This window comes from Panthera onca, chromosome B3 (genome assembly GCF_046562875.1).
Source record: "Panthera onca isolate mPanOnc1 chromosome B3, mPanOnc1 haplotype 2, whole genome shotgun sequence".
NCBI classification, from domain to species: Eukaryota; Metazoa; Chordata; class Mammalia; order Carnivora; family Felidae; genus Panthera; species Panthera onca.
The window spans coordinates 19,823,891-19,845,972 of NC_138344.1; the positions used below are offsets into that span (position 1 = coordinate 19,823,891).

A 22,082-nucleotide genomic window follows, 5' to 3' on the forward strand; every position below is an offset into this window, starting at 1 on the left:
CAAGTGCCCTCCTTAATCCCTGTCACCTATTTAACCCATCCCCACCCCCACCTACCTCTGGTAATCATCAGTTTGTTCTCTACAGTTAAGAGTTTGTTTCTTGGGGTGCCTGGGTGGCTCAGTTGGTTGAGCGTCCAACTTTGGTTCAGGTCATGATCTCGCGGTCCATGAGTTCAAGCCCTGTGTTGGGCCCTGTGCTGACAGCTCAGAGCCTGGAGCCTGCTTCAGATTCTGTGTCCCCCCTCTCTCTCTGCCCCTCCCCCACTCATGCTCTGTCTCTCTCACTCTCAAAAATGAATAAATGTTAAAAAAATTTTTTTTAAAGAGTTTGTCTCTTGGTTTGTCTTGCTCCTTCTCCCCCCCACCTTTTGCTCCTTTGTTTTGTTTCTTAAATTCTACATATGAGTGAAATCATATGGTATTTGTCTTTCTCTGACTTATTTCTCTTAGCTTAGTACTCTCTAGCTCCATCCACGTCTTCAATGGCAAGATTTCATTATTTCTTATGGCTGGATAATATTCCATTGTGTGTGTGTGTGTGTATATATATATATATATATATACCACCTTTTCTTTATTCATTCATCAGTCAATGGACACTTGGGCTGTTTCCATAATTTGGCTATGGTAGATAATGTTGCTACAAACATTGGAGTGTAGGTATCCCTTTGAATTAGTATTTTTGTATTCTTTGGGTAAATACCTAGTAATGCGATTGCTGGATCATACAGTAATTCTATTTTTAATTTTTTGAGGAACCTCCGTATTGTCCTTCAGAGAGGCTGCACCAGTTTGCATTCCTACCAACAGTGCAAGAGGGTTCCCCTTTCTCCACCAACACCTATTGTTTCTTGTGCTGTTGATTTTATCCATTCTGACAGGTGAGAGGTGGTATCTCATGGTGGTTTTGACTTGCATTTCCCTGATGATAAATGATGTTGTGCCTCTTTTCATCTGTCTGTTGGCCATCAGTATGTCTTCTTTGGGAAAAATGTCATGTCTTCTGCCCATTTTTTAATTGGATTATTCATTTTTGAGGTGTTGAATTTTATAAGTTCTTCATATATTTTAGATACTAACCCTTTATTGGATATGTCATTTGCAAATATCTTCTCCCATTCCATAGGATGCTTTTTAGTTTTACTGATTGCTTCCTTTGCTGTGCAAAAGCTTTTTATTTTGATATAATCCCTATAGTTTATTTTTGCCCTTATTTCTCTTGCCTCAGGAGACATCTCTAGAAAGAAGTTGCTACCGACAATGTCAAAGAAGATATTGCCTGAGTTTTCTAGATTTTATTGGTTTCGGGTCTCACATTTAGGTTAGAAGATTGCAATTTGAACTACATGAAATAAATAAAATTCTGAGTACACAGCTGCATTTTTAATTTACATAAACAAAAACTAAGTTTACAATAAATGATCATATTGTTACATTAAAAACTCAGAAGACACTTTCTTTCCTGCTTTCATCACTATTGCCTTGGAGACAGGTACTTTATATTAAATAACTACTTGAGGAAGGTAGTTGTTGGGAGAAAAAAATAGATATGTATGATTGAACTGTCTCATACTTTTATGTTCAAACAAAATTATTTTTCTTCACAAACTTTGAGGTGTTTTTTTTTATTGAGTTTAATTCTTTTTTTTTTTTTTTTAAGAGGGAGTGTATCTGAATTTTAATGCTTTACTTTCCATGTTCTGTAGTTTCTACCACTGACCTAAGGAACAAAACTGCTTGAACAGCTCATTTCTCTACCAAAGCAGATGGCAGTTTGACCTCTCAGAGAATATGCAAACCAGAAGAAATGTCACATTTTTCTTCCCTGGGCCTTTTGAGAAACTAGACCAAAATGTTAAGTTATTCAAGGTTCTTATTGAGCAGTGGCGCTTTACTGTCTAGAGAAGCAAATGAACCCCGCCCCCCCTCCCCCCCCAGAATGGCACTGCACAGGCGTGGACTCGGGGCACACTAAACTAGGAGTCGAGAACCTTGAGCAGCAGTTCAGAGTTTTATCCACCTCAATTTTTCCTGCTTTTTGCCCACTATTATGGCCAATGTGGGCGGGTGGGAAGGGGGCTACTCCTGACAACTTATGCTTTCCAAGATCCTCTTAAAGAGAGTTCTCTAGTTGAGTGGAAACTCTTCTACACAAAGTTGGCCGGTTCTGTGAACCTGGAAACGAATTTCTCTCTGAATGCTTATGTTGCAAGTTCCTCATAGGGAAAGAGCCTTAGAATAACATGAAGTTCTATTTTATCGGCAACTTAGAATGCAAAGTATTTTATTTTTAAACTTCTAAATTTGAAAACAAAACAGCCTAGGTTAAGTAATAGTTTTTCCAAAGCTGAATGTGCTCACGTGGAGATCCATTTTTCTGCTTGCATCACAAACCAACTTCCTACAACTCCTAGGCAGGAACACTACTGATTTTGATGGTCTGTGATTGGATGAATGGATCAATCTCAGTTGGTTATGTCCCCTTTTTTTCCTTGGTAAGGGCTTAAAAAAATTCTAGAACAGATGCATTTTTCTAGTCTTACACAGACACTTTGATTCCAAATGTCTCCTGAGAAGCATATACCATATGCAGGACCCCATCTTCGTCCTTCTCACGTTCATACACTTCAGAAATCGGAGTGGACACACTCACCATGCTGTGTCCATTGACTAACAGGAAGAACTCCTGATTAGCGTTGAGCTGTAAGCGCCTCCTAATGATCTTGATGAGCTCACTCATGTTGACGTGATCAGGTACAAGGAACTTGGTTTTGTCCAGTACAGGAAGTTGCTTCTCACCCTTGTATCGTTCTGTGATCACTGGGATTTTCGTAGGATGCTGCTCTTGGATAAGTCGGACATCTACTCTTTGTTCAAAGGTGCGGCGCTGCTTGAAGGTCTTCTCCGACAGCATGGCGCGGGAGGCGAGGCGGAGGGTCCGGCTGTTCCAGACGGTAGTGGCAGAGACTCCGACCGTGGCGACAGCAACTTCCCTTGTCTGATTGAGTTTAATTCTTAAGAGGAGATGCAAAAAGGCAACCCACAAAGAGGAGAAAATAGTTGCAAATCACATATCCAATAAAGGATTAATATCCAGAGTATGTAAAGAATTCCTACAACTCAACACCAAAAAACAAACAACCCAATTAAAAAATGGGCAAAGGACTGGGATAGACTTTTCTTCCAATCGGATATACAAATGGCCAATAAGTATATGGAAAGATGCTTAATATCACTAGTCATTAGAGAAATGCAAACCAAAAGCACAATGAGATGCCATCTCACACCCATTAGGATGACTATTACCAAGAAAACAGAAAACTGCAAGTGTTGGCAAGGATATGGAGCGGCTGGAATGCTCGTGCACTGCTGATGGGAATGTAAAATGCTAACAGCTGCTGTGGCAAACAGTATGGCAGTTGACAAACTGAGAATTTCCATATAATCCAGCAATGCAACTTCTGGAGATACACCCAAAAGAATTAGAGGCAGAGACTCGATCAGATATTTGTACACCCACATTCACAGCAACACTTTTCACAATTGTCAAAAGGTGGAAACAACGCAAGTGTCCGTCCACAGATGAATGAATAAACAAAATGCAGTCTATACACACCATGAAGTATTATTCAGCCTTAAGAAGAAGGAAATTCTGACACCTGCTACAAGATGGACAAACCTTGAGCACATTACACTGGTAAAATAAAGGAGGTCACAAAGGACAAATATTGTATTATTCCACTTATATGGTTCTTAGAGTCATCAAATTCATAGAGACAGAAAAAGGGGAAGTGGGAACAGGGAATTAGTGTTTACTAGGTGTGGGGTTCCAGTTGGAGAAGATGAAAAAGCTCTGGAGATGGATGGTGGTGATGCTTGCCCAATATGAATGCACCAAATGCTACAGAACTATACACTTAAAAATGATTGACATAATAGGAACTTGGTCAGTTAAGCGTCCGACTCTTGGTTTTGGCTCAGGTCATGATCTCACGGTTCGGGAATTCTAGCCCTGTGTCGGGCTCTGAGCTGACAGCATGGAGTCTGCTTGGGATTCCATCTCTTTCTCTCTCAAAATAAATATATAAACTTAAAAAAAAATGGTCAGCATAAATTTTTTTTTTCCCTTTTGGGTATTTTACCACACACACACACAAAAAGAGTAGCTGCAACTTTACCAAGCCGAAATCTATCTTTTATTTCAAGCTCACAAAATTAACAATATTGTGTGTTCAAATTATGTGCTTTCTCTGATATGATTTAAAATGTAAATTTAAGTATTTTTTTTAATGTTTTTATTTATTTTTGAGACAGAGAGAGACAGATCATGAGCGGGGAGGGGCAGAGAGAGAGGGAGACACAGAATCCGAAGCAGGCTCTAGGCTCTGAGCTGTCAGCACAGAGCCTAACGCGGGGCTCAAACTCATGGACTGTGAGATCATGATCTGAGCTGACGTTGGACGCTTAACCAACTGAGCCATCCAGACGCCCCTAAATTTAAGCATTCTTAAATTTACATACGCTTACATACATTGGTCAAAACAGTATAAAGAAAAAAACAGAAGTATTGTTGAATTTAGTAGTCAGGATATTAACAATACTCAGAATGAATCAGATTTATAAACACATATATGAAAACTATTCCCCTGGTCATTTACCTACATATATTGGCATTAAAATGTTCAGGAAATGGGGAACCTGGGTGGCTCAGTTGGTTAAGCATCCGACTGATGCTCAGGTCATGATCTCGCAGTTCACGAGTTCGAGCCCCATGTTGGGCTATGTGTTGACAGCTCAGAGCCTGGAGCCTGCTTCAGATTCTCTGTGTCCCTTTCTCTCTGCCCCTCCCTGCTCACACTCTGCCTCTGCTCTCTCTATCTCAAAGGTAAATAAACATTTAAAAAAAATTTTTTTTAATGTTCTGGAAAAAGTAGGGAAGTATCACATTGAGCGACTAGTGACAACCTCACAACAGGTTGCCAACCTGGAACAATGTGGCAAGCAACATCCAATTATTTGTTTAAAAAAAAAAAAAAAGCTGTCTATGTTGATTAATTGTTTTTACTATTCCTGGCAAAAGGTTTTCTTATTCCAAAGAGTTTCCTGAAATTACCTTAAACATTTCGAGGAGCACTTCCTTGCTGACTTCCAGTCTTTCAAAGGGTTGCTTTTCTTTTATGATAGTCTTACATATGTTCTCCAGGGCCGACAGTTCTGTGCTGGACACGGCTCTAAAAAGAAGAGCAAGTGATAGTCAACACAGATTTCTCAGACATCACGCATGTATGTTCCTTTTTGTGGACGCTCGTCATTAACTGAGGAATTTGTGCCTTATTGTACCCGGACTTCAGAAAGTCATACATTCATATGCAGGGCCGATAATCTTACTTCTCAAGGAGGAAAACGGAGGCAGCAACAGATGAAGTGATTTGCCTACAAATCTTCTCTGAGATGAAGTGTGCAATTTGAAAACCCTGTTAAAATACTCGCTGGTTAGAGTGTAAGCTCCTTTGAGGCCTGTTCTTCTGTGTGGTCTACCTTACACATCACACATCTACATTTTTTGTTCAAAAGAGCTATAGTAGGGGTGCCTGGGTGGTTCAGTCGGTTAAGCATCTGATTCCTGGTTTCGGCTCAGGTCATGATCTCATGGTTTGTGGGTTCAAGCCCCATGTCGGGTCTGCACTGATAGTGTGGAGCCTGCTTGGGGTTCTGTCTCTCTCTTCCTCTCTGTCTGCCCCTCCCTGCTTGCTTGCTCTCTCAAAATAAATAAATAAACTTAAAAAAAAAAAAAAGGCTGTGGTAAGTGCTCACACATCCCGGCCCTCGCTGACTGTTGAATCTAGGTTGGGAGAAAGATCTGTGAGTGTGAACTGCCGAGTCCAGTCTGGCACTCACAGGGAATGGCCCACTGTGAGCCATCAGCTGACCTCTTTCAGCCACTCCCTGGTTTGCCCTCATTCCCCTCCATGCACACGGCCTTCCTTACCTTTCCTCAAACAAGTCAGGCATAGGCCCACACCAGGGAGGTCCCAGAGGCCTAGAATGTTTCCCCCAAATGTCCCAAAATACACCCCCACACACAACTGCCTCAGAACTTGCTCCCTCCATCCTGGTCCCCACTTCAACATCACTTCCCCCGTTCATGACCACTGTCATGGCACATACCTCCCCACAGCTGGTTTATTTTCCTTCACACCACTCATCACCACCTGACAGCAGAGGGCTGTTTGCTTTTGTCTAAGCTAGCGAGACTGTTCGCTCCATGGGGACAGACTGATCTGCTCACTTATGAATCACCAGCACCAAGCACAGAACACATAAGAAGCAGTCAAAAACTCTTGTTGAATGACTCTCTGGGTAGTGGTAACAGGAAATAAAGCTGGACAAGCCTGTATGTAGGAGCTACAGAGTCGGATGCTCAGTTAGGGAGACCATTTAAGCAGTCAGGGTGGGGGGAAGGAACAGGTAAGGACAGAATGCACCATAGTCATCCAGCAAGAGATGCTATGGGTCTAAACTGAGGCGGAAGTAACAGAGGAGGAAGGGAGGAAGGGAGGACAGGAGAACTATTGAGGAGATAGAACAGGAAGACCCGGATGGAATGACTGGATAGTGTGGGGTGACAGTGAGGAACAGGAATTGGAAGGACCCTCAGGTTTCAGTTTTAGCAGCTGGTCCTTAAGGACTATGGGGAGTACAGGGAAGGAGGTGGGCTGGGGCTAGGCACAGAACTCTCGAATGTGAGGCCTCTGTGCACCACTCTGCCTGGTATTTATCTGTGTGAGATGTCTGGCTGAGGCAGATAGCGCCCTCGGTTATCGTGGAGCAGAACTGCACCCACTGCTCTGTAAGGATTAAATCTGTGATTCTGGTCTTAATTTACTACTATGATGTAGCAAGTCCCGGATTAGATAGATGCTGTATCACTTCCTTCTGAGGAAAAGAAAGTTGGAGACGTTGCTCTGGAATCTTAACTCATAAAAAATTAATTTTCAAACACAGCCAATCTACAGCCATGTCATATAACACACACATTCAGTAAAATAATACGTAACCATCATAAAACAACGGACTGTAAACACATGCCTCCGGAAGTGAATATTCAGTGGTATTACCTGTCTTCAATGAACATGTCATAATAAAATCCATTTTCAATGGGTGGACCATAGCACAAGTGGCCCCCATAGTAAAGCTCCATGGCTTCCCCAAGAATGTGAGCACTGGAGTGCCAGTACACCTGCAGGGCATGAAACACAGAGGGCAGAGGCAATCAAAATCATGTCATGGAAACTTATTAGTCCGGTAACATAAGTAAGCAAGTGCATACACTTTAAGGGTATAAACATCAAGACATAGAGTAACACTGGGGTGCCTGGGTGGCTCAGTTGGTTACGTGTCCAACCTCAGCTCAAGTCATGATCTTGTAGTTCCTGAGTTTGAGTCCTGCATCGGGCTCTGTGCTGATAGCTCGGAGCCTGGAGCCTGCTTCAGATTCTGTGTCTCCCTCTCTCTCTGCCCCTCTCCTGCTCGTTCTCTCTCTCTCTCTCTCTCTCAAAAATAAATAAACATTACAAAGAAAAAGACATCAATTTGAAAAGAAAATCTTCAATGCCCACTGAGAAGAGAACATTTTCTGAGTGCTTTGCAATTATACCAGAGCCATATGCTTGGTTCTTGCGTGAAACTGCTGCTCTGAGCTGCTCCTACACCATTTCCTTCTGCACATCTTAACCTGTAGAGAAGATGTGACAGCCTCAACCATGGCTTGGACCGCTGAGGGGGAAGCAGCAGCATGCAAGCCCAATTCAGCCCAGAGTGGAGGGAAGCCAGGCATGACAGACACTGATTTCCTTTCTTTTTCTCCAGAGGCAGCAGCTAAGCTGAACGCAGAGGGCCGAAGTAGTTTTCTGTCTCCACAGCAGTCTCCACATGTTTTTGACAGAATGACTTTTTGGGGGGAGAAAAGTATAGCCTGGGAATGCCTGCTGGTTGCCTGAGACCCCTGGGCAGGAGGACACACATGAGTTAATTCATAGTCCAAGGGCTGGTCATCACATCTACAAGTTCAGAAAGTTTGGTTTTGAATTCCTAAGGAATCAAAGGTTTATGGATAAACTAAAACTAACTGAAGTCACTGGATACATAGAGGTACCAGAAAAGCAAGACAATGGAGTCCCCCTGGCAGCCCTTTCTTTCCCTTATTAAATAAAAAAACCTTACAATTAGAAAGCTGTTTGACAAATAAGTCAAAGCACAGGGAGTCCTCTGAGCAGGCTATGTGCAATCCCAACCCATAGCATTAAGCAGAGATATGATCCACAAACTGCCCCAGAGCCTCCGTCCTTGGCGCAGACCTTTGCTTTGGATGGTGCCAGGAGGGTAGGCTAACTGTCAACAGGAACCCAAGTGTCTTCTTTGGCGCACTGTCCGCACCTAGATGTTTGTTGAGCCAAACACTGTGTTGGGTGCGGAGGATACAACAGTGAAAGAAACGACTCACTGGCCTCATGCAGTTTACCGCACATTGTGAGGGAGACAGGCAGAAACAAACCAGTAAGTGCGTAATCACGAGAGAAGAAGAGGGTGTAAAAGGAGATGAACGGAGCACTGTAATGATAAATAACAGAGAAGGCTCTGCATTCACAGGGAGTCAGGAAGGCCTGTATGGCTAACATGTAAGGGATAAAGTAACTTGAGAAAAGTTGCAGAGGTAAGAAAGGGCCAGTAACCCTGAGGGCCTTCTGGGGGAATCTGGGTTTTATTCCAAATGCAATGAGATGCACTGAAGGGTTTTAGGCAGAAAAGAAATTATTCAATTTACATTTTAAAACATCGTTTGATAGCAGGAATGGATTTCAGGGGAATGGAACAGCAGGTGGACATTTTCTTGGGCAGTACTATAATAACACCATTGTTGAATCTCGGTAATGGCAGCAGAAGTGGACAGATTCCAGATATGTTAGGACAGTAATGGCTTACCAATTAGAGACTTGGAGTTGAGGGAACAGGTAGCAATCACATACAATCTCCAAGATTCTAGGTTGAGTAACTGGGTATGTGGTGGAGTTGTGCCCTGAGATGGGCAGACAGGGAAGGAGTAAGTTCTGGGGCTAGAATCAAGAGTTGTCACCGTGGACATACTACAGATTCCTGTATGATATCTGGATGGAGATATTACATGGGTGGTAATGTACACAAGACTGAGGCCTGTCTAGCTACAGACAGAAGAACTGACAGCAGACAGTTAGCAGACAGGACAGCTTAGAACAGGAGCATAAATACAGAGGGTACTATGACTGAGCACTGAGGAATTCTTCACTCTGGAGAAAGATGAAGAAAACGCCAGCAAAGAAGACTGAGAAAGATCCAATGGTGGGAATAAAGCCAGAAAAACACTGGTGCCGTAAAGAATCTTAAAAGAAGAGTGTGGTTAACTGTCATGACTGCTGAGATAATACACAGGATGCAGGGGGCAGCAGCCACTGAAATTGGGGGTGAACCTGACTCACGCCATGATGTAGTGGAAGAGACCACTGAATGGACTACAAGCACAGAGCTAGCGGCTTCAGTTCCTACATGAATCTGCTTGTTTTGTTCACCTCTAAATAAAGTGCCCTACATTTGCTTAAGCCTGAGATCACCGCAGCACATCACTGATTTCCCCCGGGGTTTCACCAAAGCTTTAAAGTAGAATATATATCTATGTATATTCTTTTACCAGATGTTAGGCTTACAAAAGGAAATATCATGAGATATATTTTAAACCTGCAAGCTGTGTCACTTTATAAAATTCCCCTTGTTTCTGTTGTGCATGTTTGTCAGCTTTATGTGGATATTCTTCCTGTCATTTTCTACATGAATTTATCTAGAAGGTGGAGAGTATTTCTTCTGTATGTTACATTATGCACTAAAATAGTCTTATAAATAAAATCACCTTTTAAAATAGAAAGGTGTCTTGAATGTTTCCATACAGCAAAAAAAACCTTTAAAAAATCATTATCACTTTTTAAGTTTATTTATTTAAAGAGAGATTGTGTGTGTGTGTGTGTGGGGGGGGGTGCATATGAGCAGGAGAAGGGCAGAAAGAGAGGGAGTGAGAATCCCAAGCAGACTCTGTGCTCTCAATGTGGAGCCCACCGTGGGGCTCGATCTCACGAACACTGAGATCATGACCTGAGCCGAAATCAAGAGTTGGACCCTTAACTGACTAAGTCACCCACCCACCCAATTTATCATTGTTTTAGATCTGAGTTTTCAAAATTTGTTTTCCTATAGGGTTTCTTTTTCATGGATATGTATTAAATATTATAAATTAGTTTATGTTCAATATCTTAGTATATTCACAGTAACAGGAAAATAAATTCCAGGAACAACAACAAAAAATATTTGTTACTAAGTTACATGAAAAGAAGCATCAAGAGCTTAGAAATGTTACTTAACTATTTTGATACTGGTTGCTGCATCTGTAAAATGGGGATTAAAACAGTACCTGTGTGCTAGGGTAACTTGGGACTCAAGGAGATAATACATGTGCGCATAATGGGCCAGGCCAGTGCTTGGCTCTGGTAAATGTTTATTACTATTATCATTTTCATCAACAACCACAGATATTTATGAAAGCCCTATAATCTGATGTCAGATACCATGTTACGAGCATGGCAAGCAAACACTGACTGGTTAGGCACTCTAGAAAGATTTCCCATGATAAAGAATGTTTCTTTTTTCATGATGTTACTGAATGCCAGGAGGAAAGGACTCCAAAGATACCAACACCTCCATGGAACATTAAATTTGGTAGTTCTCCCATTCCCCGAACACCCCAATGCCTGACACATTGAAAAAGTTCAATAGCCAGCTATTAAAAAAGAGTCATAGGAACAACACCTGCAGACAAACCAAGAGCCAGCCAGTGTAGGCAAGCACAAGGCTTTCGGGTAGGATTTGGGCCTTTAGTTGAGGATCAAAACTAACTGCCCCACCAACTATCATGGCTGCTCTTGGTTCCAGCCCCTATTTGACTTTCTCCAGAAACTGACACTATCTGAAAACCTCTCATTGGTTGTTTTCTTGTTTAATACCTCCTCCTACTAGAGGTAAACTCTTTGAAACAGGAGTCTCCATGTTCTGTCCACTGCAGCCCTACAGGGTCTGGCACATGCGTCCAGCACTGTAGATGCTGGTCAGGTGACTAAGGGAATATATACAATTGTAAAGTCTAGGGATGACATCCGGGATGATGCTAGGCGACAGTTGTTAACAACTAGTAAGAAAAACTAAATAATACATATATGTTTTGTGTTTCTCCTAAAAATTGCTCTTTCTGAATCACTTTCAACATGATTTTATTAATATTGTATTATTTAGCTACTTAATTGTTATGCTTTGCATATTTTAAACAGGAAAGTAATTATAGTATGGTTCTTATAAGTTTGGATTAACAAATCAAGAAATCAAGTGTCACGATTAATAGAAACTAAGCTAAGCTTAGGTTAGGTTTTAGGCAGATAATGGACACTGCCTGAAGAGAAATTGCAAAGTTAAGGTAACAATGTATATCAGAGAACTACATGAAATGTGGTATCTATTTTATAGAATATTACATTAATAAGTATTTAAAGGATGTCTAAGGGGTGCCTGGGTGGCTCTTTGGCTCAGGTCATGATCTCGTGGTTCATGAGTTTGAGCCCCACAAAGGGCTTTCTACTGTCAGCACAGAGCCTGCTTTGTCCTCCTCTCTCTCTCTCTCTCTCTCTCTCTCTCTCTCTCTCTCTCTCAAAATAAATAAACTTAAAAAAATAAATAAAAAGATATCTAAGCTTTGATAACTTTTCCCAATTCTCCTGCACATATTATATTATAAAGTAGACCCATTTCTAAGAATCTATTAAAAATTCATGTCAAATGTACATTGATTTTATAATTAAAGCATTATAGCATAAGGACACAACTATCTTCAGAAATGATAAATAAGGGCTACTTTAAAAGCTAATATATATTTGTATGTATTCATTCCACAAAAATTCACTAAATACTTACTAAACACCAATACAGAAATTTTAAGTTCTAGAAGGTTACAAAACTCATCATTCTTGACTTCAATGTGTGTCTTTGTACATAACATAGTTCACAATATCCAAAGTTTAGTTGATTCTTTTTAAATACTTACAGCTTGGGCTTCCTCATTATCAAACATAAGCAGCTCTAGAGTGGAATCCCCTTCCAATGGACGGTCCAAGTCCCATAATTCACCATTGACTTTGGCTACCACTGTGCTTTCAGCCAGTTCCTGACTGGTAAAAGAAGAGTCATGTGAGAGTTAACCTTATCACATGCTGCAATGATTTGTTAAAACAAAAGATTAAAATAATTTTTAGGGCTTTTTTTTGAGTGAATAGAAAGTACAAATGTAAACTAAAAGAACAGGTTTTTCAAATTTTGTAACATTTATTTTAAATAAAAAAATAGTACACATTCACTGTAAAAAAAAAAAAAGAAGAACTTGGAAAACAGAAAAAGACAAAGAATAAAACCACCCTGAAATAAATGATCGTAACATTTTGGTACATGTCTTTCTAGTCTTTTTATACATCTACCCCTCCTCCTCCTCCTCTTCCTCCTCCTCCTCTTCCTCCTTCTTCTCTCTCTCTCTCTCTCTCTCTCTCTCTGTTACACACACACACACACTTACAGTTTTTTGAAAATTATTGACAAAAATAACACATTAAGAAACCTAGAAAGCACAGAAAAGCAAAGAAAAACATATCACCTTCAATCCCACCACCCAGAAATTACTGTTAACATTTTTCTGTATGTCCTTCCATGTTTTTTTTTTAATTTTTTTAATGTTTACTTATTTCTGAGACAGAGAGAGACAGAGCATGAGTAGGGGAGGGGCAGAGAGAGAGGGAGACACAGAATCTGAAGCAGGCTCCAGGCTCTGAGCTGTCAGCACAGAGCCCGATGTGGGGCTCGAACTCACAAACCGTGAGATCATGACCTGAGCTGAAGTTGGACGCAGGTGCCCCTGTTCTTCCACGTTTTTAGGTAAATATATACACCAATATAAAAATCATAATAGTACCATTCTGTATATGTTACTTGGTAATGTACTTTTTAAACTTAGTAAGTCACACATTTTCCTGGATGGTAGACAGACTTGAAAATCATGCTGGTTGATAGCTGCAGCAGAATCAAGAATTGATTAATGGATCCTCCATGGCTGGGCACTTTGGTCATTTCTTGGCAGGAATGTTTTGTTTTGTTTTGCTTTGCCAATGACAAATAACACTGCAGCGAACATTCTTGAACACACATCTTAGTTCCCAATTATTTTTTCCCAGGAAAAATTGGTCAAGTAAAACTGCTGGGTCAAGGGCAATGCACTTTAATGACCTTGCTGGAATACACTGCCAAATTTTCCTTCCAGGAAAGGCACAAGAATACCTTTTCTCTGTGTCCTCACAACGTCAGGTACTACTAAACTGTGTCATCTTTACAATATAATGTTTTAACTTGCCTTTCTGTGAGCAACTTGAGCAGCAGTACAGTGCTGTGGTTAAGAGCACCTGCCCTCATGTTAGACCAACCTGGACTTGAACACTGGGCAATTTATTCTAAGCTTCAGTTTCTCATCTGTAAAATGGGAATTTATACAACCTTCCTCATACATTTATTCTAAGGATTAAATAAGGTGTACTCTCATAATACAAACTTAATAAATGTTAGATATTGTTATTAAGTAGAATTTTATTTCATTTTTACTGGCTGTGATGGACTGCTAAGGATTCTTCAAATCCATTCCCTCCTTCTGGTATAGTTTTCCAGGTTCCCCTGGAAGTTTGGAAGCAATGGGTACCAGCAAAAGTGGCCTGTAGCACTTCCGTATCTCAGCCTTAAGGCAGTGGAGAGCCCTCTTCCACCCTCTCCCCGCCTTCTGCGGACTACAGCACACTGGTGGGGTTCCCTGGACCATGCACACTAGTGCAACATTGTACATAAAGATGGTCCAGCAACCAAACATAAGGAATTCTGGTCCCCAAACGACTTATGGAGAATTGCTGCCCTGTCAAGCTGGACCCCGCACCTCCAGGTTGCTACCTACCTACCTGAGAGAGACTTTGATCATATTTAAGCCACTGAAGCTGTTGCAGCAGCCTAGCTTCTATCTTAACTAATACAAAAAAGTAAAGGGGCACCTGGGTGGCTCGGTCTGTTAAGCATCCGACTTTGGCTCAGGTCATGATCTCACGGTTCGTGAGTTTGAGCCCCTCATCGGGTTCTCTGCTATCAGCATGGAGCCCGCTCCAGAAACTGTACCCCTCTCTCTCTGTGCCCGTACCCCACTTGTGCTCACTAGAGAGCATAAGACAGAGGTCTCTCTCAAAACAAATAAGCTTAAAAATTTTTAAGTTTAATTAAAAAAAAAAGTAAGAACTTGGAAGTAACAAAAACAAAACACATGGCACTGGCTTGGCAGATAATCTGATATTTGAAAAATATAAATATTGGTAGATATTTGATAAAATATTTGATACAACCTGCAGGCAAACTCATGTGCTTACAATGCCTGGAGCATATAAAGCAGCAGTAACAAAAAGGCGGAAGGTTGGTAAACACTGGGTAGCTACTGCAGTTTTTGTAAACACCACCAGACCGAGATAGGCTCCAGGGAGGATTGTCCCGTTCACAGGCAGAGATGGAAGGGACAGGCCTCCGCCAAGAGGCTGTGCCTGTGGCCTGTAATTCAAACTGATTAAGAGTCCAGAAATGTGGGGCTGTGCAAGATTGGAAAAACAGTCTATTGTCCCAAACAGCAGGAGGGACTGGCACTTAAAACCCCTCTCAAAAGCCACACATCAAGACAGACAAGAGGGGCCAGGCCAACCACACGGATTAAAGGGTGCTGCCCTCCCACAGCCTGTTGTTTCCTAGGACCTCAGTCCATTAAATTGAGGGAGAGAGAGGAAGAGTCAAGCACAAAAACCAAGGAACAAAAGCATGAGAAGTCTCCATCTAGAAGAATTCCTTCTTGTGGATTATTTCTCTCGGATTACTCTCGGAGATTACTTCTCTTAGAACTGATTAGAAGCAGACCGACTGGAAGTCTACCACACTGGAGACAACTGTGCTGCCCAGTGACAAGCCCAGCTTACAAACACCTGTGGCTGTTGGCTCCTCAGAGGAGCTCTGAGCCCCCCAGTGTGACTAATGAGAATGAGGGACAACTAGGACCTTCCCACAGAGCAAAATCAGGGCCCTTGGAGGACAGTGGACAAGCGGGCTGCTCGCAGAAAACAAGGGGTGGCCAGGTGGGCTGATCCGGCACTACCCGTTGCCAGGCTGTGGGCCTCACAGTCCCTGCCAGCAGGACCTGATGCCTTCCGTACATTGCTGTCTGTGTTATTCCTTCTTTTCCTCCAAACACGCTTCCCTGTGATGGCCTTGTGAGTACCCCACCACTGCGTATACGTGCGGGATGGGCAGCCTTGTCAAGTAGTGTATTTGCTGCCAGAGTGTAAGGAGCCAGCCTGACGGGGGTGTTCTGCAACGCACTTGGACGTCCTGTGCTTTCAGCTGATGGGACCCAGAGTTGTCTCACCTGGGGAGGGACTGAGCATGTGGGATGATGAAAAGAGGGTCTCACAGATCTCTGGATGTCACAGGGGCACACTGTGGCAGATGTGGTCCCCTAAACTATGCTTCCTCTCTTCCATGGCGAGAAGGCTTTATAGCTGGACATGTGGCTGGCAGGCAGGAGCTACATTTCCATTCTCTCTTACAGCCAGGGGTGGCCATGTGACTAAATGTGAGCCAATAGGATGTTAAGTGGAAATGAAAGTGCGCCACTGAGGGGTCTGGGCCTCAAAGCATCATTGTTCTTCAGCTGCTCCTCCCCGCCTACCCCCCCCCCCACCCCCTGCAGGAGAGTCCGTGGGTCCATGAACTCAGCTTCCACCCCTCCCCGTGGACAAACCCTGCCTAGGGAATGGCAGGTGACAAGACAGAAGGAACCCAGGTCCACCAAGGACTGCATGGCCCAGAGACATCCTCCACCAGCCTGGGCTGGTCATCTCTGGACTGTCAAGTGAGAGAATGTGATGTCTACCTCATTTAAGCCATGGTCATCGGGAGTCTCTTGCCACAGCAGTTTAGCCTAACTCAGGGGTGCGCAAACTTGGACTTCATCAGAGACTCCTGGAGGGGCTCATAAACATGCAGATTGCTAGTTAATTCAAGAGGCGTGGAGCAGGGCCCCAAGAATTTGCTCTTCTAAGTTCCCAGATGGTGCTAGTGCTGGTGATTTGGGGACCATATTCTGAAAAGAATTCTTTCATCAACTACTATGAACTGTCTTTTGCCCATTTCTTTCTACTAGGTATTTTCTTAGGATAAATGGCTATGAATAGAATTACTGGGTCCAAGGGTTAGGGTTTGCACGTTTTTAAAGGCTTTAAAAGTCTGAGAGACTGGACCTATTTATCTGCCCTACACCAGAGTCACTTCCCCAAGACTGTATCAGTATTAACGGCTATTCATACATCTTGGACAAATCAGTAACACATAATAATTTCGTTTACATTTCTCAGATAATCTATTCCTCTGTTGAAGTTTTCTTCTTTTTCCTATTAATTTGAAAAATACTTTGAGAGCAATCATTTGTTCTATATGGTACATTTTTTTCACATCTGTCATTTTCTGTTTTATGTGTCATTTTTACACATAGCCATTTTTCTTGTTTTATTTTTTGTGCAGTTTGAATCTTTCCATCTTTTCCTTAATGATTTCACTTTACATGTTATGCTTAGAAAGGCATACACTTGCTCAGAGCAGGAACAATCATCTATGCAATCAACCCTCAGTTAACCAAGACAACAGGCAGTATAATTTAATAAAGCTATTAGTTTCTCATTTATTTTATATCCAGACACCTCACTGAACCCTTACGTATTCAGATAGTTTTTCAGTTAATACTAATCTCTAATTCACTTTTTTAGAGTTCCCTCCTTGTTAAACTGTTCTTTTTCTAACTGCCTGAGTTGAATTCATAGTCTGTTTCTTTCTATTCTTATCAGAAAAAACTTCAACACTATAAATCACTACTTTAGATATATTCCACAGATTTCTGTGGAATGATCACTACTTTAGATATACTCCACAGATTTCTGATATATATTTTTTCCTCATTAGAAGTACTTTCTAAAATTCTGTGCTTGTTTTTAGTTTGTTTCACGGGAGTTATTTTGAAGAGGTTTTTTTTTTTCTTTCTAATTTTCAAGTTTTATTCTGTTTTGCCTTGTCATTTAATGTTTACTGAGTTCATAACTGATTTCATTTTACTCATTGAATGTGAACGGTATGTTTCTGCATTTTTTTATTAAGGTTCTGAGGAACCAAAAACATGACCACAGGTCTGAGAGACCTCTGTCTATAGACCACAGCGGCTGGTGAGCAACCACTAAGTCTACCTTACAGTGTTACTATTCAGACACATGACCTTTTCAGAACTGAGAAAGGCAGGTTAAAAGTATACCATTCCTGAGTGTCTATAATTTTCTATTTCTGATTTGATGCTACATTATGTAACTCAAAAAGGTTCATGATGAATAGTTATTACAGATTATACTGTTTGTCTACTTTGGAAATAAGTCCCAGTATCCCATGTGATGATTTTGGCCCTGAAATTCTGAGGTCTGATAGTAATATTATGATCACTGCTTTCTTCTTACCAGGTTTGCCTGATACAAGCTTTGCTTAATCTTTTAGTTTGGGATAACTTTACTTTTGGGCACTCTTACAACCCCTCTACAATGAAACTTGATTGTAGGGGTTGTAAACTGGTACCCTGCAGAAATGCATATTATTAAGGTTACAACAAAGAACATCTTCTACAATCAAGTAACTTTGTTTCCCAAGTTTGAGCTGGTTTCTTCAGTGTAGGACTTCTCAGTCTCCAATATGCTAACATGAAAACTGACTCTTCATGAAGAAACATAAACTTATTTTGCCTCAGCCTCAAAGCCCATTTTCCCAGCACATCTATTCATGGAGAGCCTGAAAAACATGGGAACAGGTTGGGAGGGGGCTGCAGAGTACAGGATATGATAGGATGGGAAAAAAAAAACCCAAAAAACCACACAATCTTAACCATAGTTTTCAAAGGAAACCTGAGTACTTCAATTGTTGAAAAAACTTGCTTTTTATATAGCAAGTTTATTTACATGGCAGTTTTGAGCTTTAGCTTCCATGGAATTATATTTAATGCTAGGAATTAACATTGGTCAAAATAACATAACTTCACTAATGTATCTAATTTCTAGGACAGTCAAAGTACTTATTCCAGGGTTTATACATACACCCTCACATACATCTTTAATCTGTATATAAGTCATTTTGTACATTTCTGGAGGCACTTTAATTTTCAGAGTATTTTACATATGCAGTATTTCAGTTAATTTTAACAACCTCATTAGGTAAATGGGAAAAGTATCATTTCCACAGATGTAAGGAAACAGGCTTGGAAAGATCTGCCCCACTTAGTTTGAAGAGCCACCCATGGTTATTTACTGGTGAGACAATAACTTGACTTGAAGTCAAGTCCAGCAAAAGATCTGTAAAATCTCATGGAAAAATCTTGATGACCAGCGTCAATGTAATGGGACCTGTCAAGGATTAAACGTTTTTCTCTACTGTATATTTTTATCAGAACTTTAAAATGTGGACATTTTAAAGAGGAAGAGGTCTTATTCTGATATTCAATTACTTATTTAAATGCCCTCTTTAGAAGCCAGAGGGAAATAACTAATGACATTTAATTTATTCAACTGAGTGGGGTGCCTGGGTGGCTCATTTGGTTAAGCGTCCGACTTCAGCTCAGGTCATGAACTTGTGGTTCACGAGTTCAGGCCCCGCATCTGGCTCTGTGTTGACAGCTCAGAGCCTGGAGCCTCCTTAGGATTCTGTGTCTCCCCTGCCCCTCCCCTGCTCGCTCACGCTCTCTCTCTCTCTCTCAAAAAAAAAAAAAAAAAATTAATTTATTCAACTGAGTAAGAAAAAAAACACTTTTCACAGCCCCTGAGAACACAGTGTTACCAAGCGCCGGCACAATACTGAATAAAGAATATCTTCTCCAAATTATGGTTTACCTAATTTCAGCAGCTACTTGATAAGGTGTTGTTTTCCAAACTTCCCCTTCCACTGTTTTCCCATCAGCCACTCTCACTGTGATCACATTGCTTGTATTCCCCTTTCTGTCATTAATGGCAAATAAGAGCTGATGGTCTCTCTTCAATATTTCAAAAAGCTTCAACCTTTCCTTTATGAAATTTGGTTGATTTTTCACCTGAAAGTCATCAGAATACAAGAAAGTGAACATACACAGCCCACTTTGTTCTAACTGTTCAACCTCCAGTAAGTCTCACCCCATACTCTGCACACCACAGGTCATTTCCAAGTCTCCTTCCAGTCACTTCTTTCCTCCTTCTTAGCTCTCAGGGTCCAGCTCAGAGCCCACCTTTTCTAACTAGCATGTCTCCCTACACTACATGTTTAACACCTGTGTGTGCACAGTCCCCTGATTCAGCACCTATTTATACACCACATTCCTTTGTTCTCTAGTCCTTCCTGTTTGTCTGATCTCAACCAGACTGACCCCTCTGAGGCCAGGTATTCCTCCTTAGCTCCTGCCAAGTATTTATGCTGGAAACATGCTATTTTGATGATTTATACAGTAGCTAATTTCTTTAACACAAAAGAACAGCTGGGCTATCTCAACTTAGACAAAACAGCACTTGAATACAGCTGACTGTCTAGCTCATCTCTAAGTTAAGACAACTTGCATCTAAAGCTAGCAAGGTTTTAAATATACTACTGTGGCCCAAATTAGCAATTATGTTTTAATTAAAGATCTTGGGCAATTAACTGTATAAGCATATTTAAATTACAAGTCGTATTTTACATTATTTCCATAGCAACAGCTTACCTCACTCTCAGGCCCACCTTCCTCCTCCTTCATTTTAGTGCTCTTTTCTTGGCTTTGACTAGAAGGAGGCTGAGAAATAAAGGTGAATTATAAATAACTCACAGCAATGACAGGAAAGAGCGACGCATTTGGAATGTGCAGAAGAGAGGCACATGCCAGCAGTCAGCAAGTGTCCCATGTTGCAGGCTGGGCTTCCCTGACCACCACCTACAACTCTCAGCGGGCAAATCATTTTCTGGGGTTCCATCCTTCCTGTCTGTGCATTTTCACACACTCTTGCTAAGTACACTTAATATGTTTGGCTCTTGAAAGTTTCACCCCTAAACTTTCAACAGATAATGTCGCTGTAAAATGGTTGTGTAGCTGCCGCCAGACTTTAAATGCACTATTTTAGGAAGATGTTGCCAGTGCACCACAGTTACCCTTGGTGAATAACTCAAGAACACCCCTGAGAACAGTCTGAGAAAGCTTTCAACACAACACTTCAACTTAGGTGGCACGAAGATAATTTGTCCTTCACCGAAACAAAATATTAAAATATTGTTAAATAATAACGTTAAATATACAGACCGTACCAAGAGAACAACAAAACCACCTGTCGTCAATCGCTCAGAACCAGCCATTCATTAGAGGGAATGGAAGAGTTTATATATGTAACTGTTGGTCTTCCTGCTCAAGGAAAGAACAGAGAGTTTTAAACGCTCCAGCATTTTTTTTTTTTCAAACAAAGGAAAATGCTATTTCTGCTACTGAAGAAAATGTGTGACAATTTACTGGAAGAACTGCGAAATCACACCATTAAGTCAGTCTGGCGACTGCTGGAAATCCGGGGCTCCAAAGGGTATCCAGGCTACTCACTGGTTCCCAGGCCTTAGCAGGTGCACAGAGCAGCGCTCCGCGAGGGGCGGGCCCTGCAGCGCGCAGGGAACGCACCCGTCCTTCCTGCGGGACCACCGCTACCCGCACACCGTCGCTACCCGCACACCGTCGCAGCCCGCGGCACCGCCCTCCCGGGGCTCTAGGCGGCACCCGCCCGCCTTCCCCGCAGCGAGCCCTGTCGCCCCGTTACCTGCGCACCAGCAGCCGCGCGCCCGGCCTCCTCCTGCGCCGCCGCCGCCCGCGCCGCGCTCTCCAGCTTTGCCTGCTGGCTCAGCTCCTCGGCGAGGCACAGCCGCAGGCGGGACAGGCGGTGGCGCAGGTCGCGGTTCTCGGCCCGGAGCTGCGCCACCTCCCGCGTCAGGCACGGCCCCTCGACCGGGCAGCGGTCGGGAGCGTTCAGCTGCTCGTCCCTCAGGCGCTGGACCTCCGCCCACAGCCAGCGGATGTCCTCCTCCTGCCGCTCTAGGCGTGAAGCCACGGCCTCGGCCGCCAGGGCCTCGGCCGCCATGGCAGCCGGCTCTGCACCGCACCGACGCCGCTCCGTGTGCAGCCTCTACGGCCAAGGGGGTAGCAATACCCCAGACCTGCAGAGCGAGACAGCGGCCGTTTTATATATAAGCTGAGGGAGCGCGGCGACGGGGAGAGGCGGGCTGACAGGGAGAGGCGGGGCGGGGCTCTCTGCGGGTCGTGGGGTGGGACTATAGGAGCTACGACGAGGCGGGGCGACAGGGAGGGGAAGGACTATCGGGGGGCGGGGTTACGGTGAGGGGCGGGGCGACGTAGAGGGGCGGGCCTATCTGCAAGCAGGGACAACAGGAGATGCGAGGAGGCGGGGCGACAGGTGGGGAGGGCCGACGAGGGGGGGAGTGGCGGCAGAAGGGGCGGGGCGGGGCTCTCTTCAGGGCTGGGACTGTAGGAGCTGTGGGTAGGCGGGGCGACTGCAGGGGTGGAGTTGAGGCCGGGCACACTGCTGGGGTGGGGACACACGCGGTGGTTTAGGGCCTGGAGAGCGGCGTGGGGACTGAATAGGGTCACAGTGCTTTCATAGCTGGCCACATATCACCATGCATTGGTTGAAACGCAAGTTATCCAAAATCTTGGGAAGGCTAATATCTCACTTCTCAGCATGGCTCTGTCTTTACTCTGGAATTCTGCCGGTCACTATTCTTCCAACTTGCATCTAGGTTCTGAATAGTGGCCATTGGGTTTCAAGCCAAGGCTG

At 42.8% G+C, this 22,082-nt stretch overlaps 2 protein-coding genes across 2 annotated transcripts in view; both read right to left on the bottom strand.

Moving 5' to 3' along the window:
- TARS3 (threonyl-tRNA synthetase 3) overlaps window positions 1-21,553 on the bottom strand; it is a 69,325-nt gene extending 47,772 nt beyond the window's left edge. The window contains exons 1-6 of the mRNA XM_060617836.3: window positions 21,051-21,553; window positions 19,982-20,050; window positions 19,146-19,342; window positions 12,170-12,293; window positions 7,119-7,240; window positions 5,114-5,231 (exon numbers count right to left, since the gene is read on the bottom strand). Of these exons, the coding sequence (XP_060473819.2) occupies window positions 5,114-5,231; window positions 7,119-7,240; window positions 12,170-12,293; window positions 19,146-19,342; window positions 19,982-20,050; window positions 21,051-21,368 (948 nt within the window). The 5' untranslated portion in view covers window positions 21,369-21,553. The remainder of the gene's footprint in view (window positions 1-5,113; window positions 5,232-7,118; window positions 7,241-12,169; window positions 12,294-19,145; window positions 19,343-19,981; window positions 20,051-21,050) is intronic.
- LOC132668794 (microtubule-associated protein 1 light chain 3 beta) lies at window positions 2,268-3,006 on the bottom strand. Its single transcript, XM_060617842.3, has one exon. It carries the CDS (start codon window positions 2,912-2,914, stop codon window positions 2,540-2,542), a length of 375 nt encoding a protein of 124 aa, XP_060473825.1. The 5' UTR covers window positions 2,915-3,006; the 3' UTR covers window positions 2,268-2,539.
- Window positions 21,554-22,082: the final 529 nt, after the last annotated feature.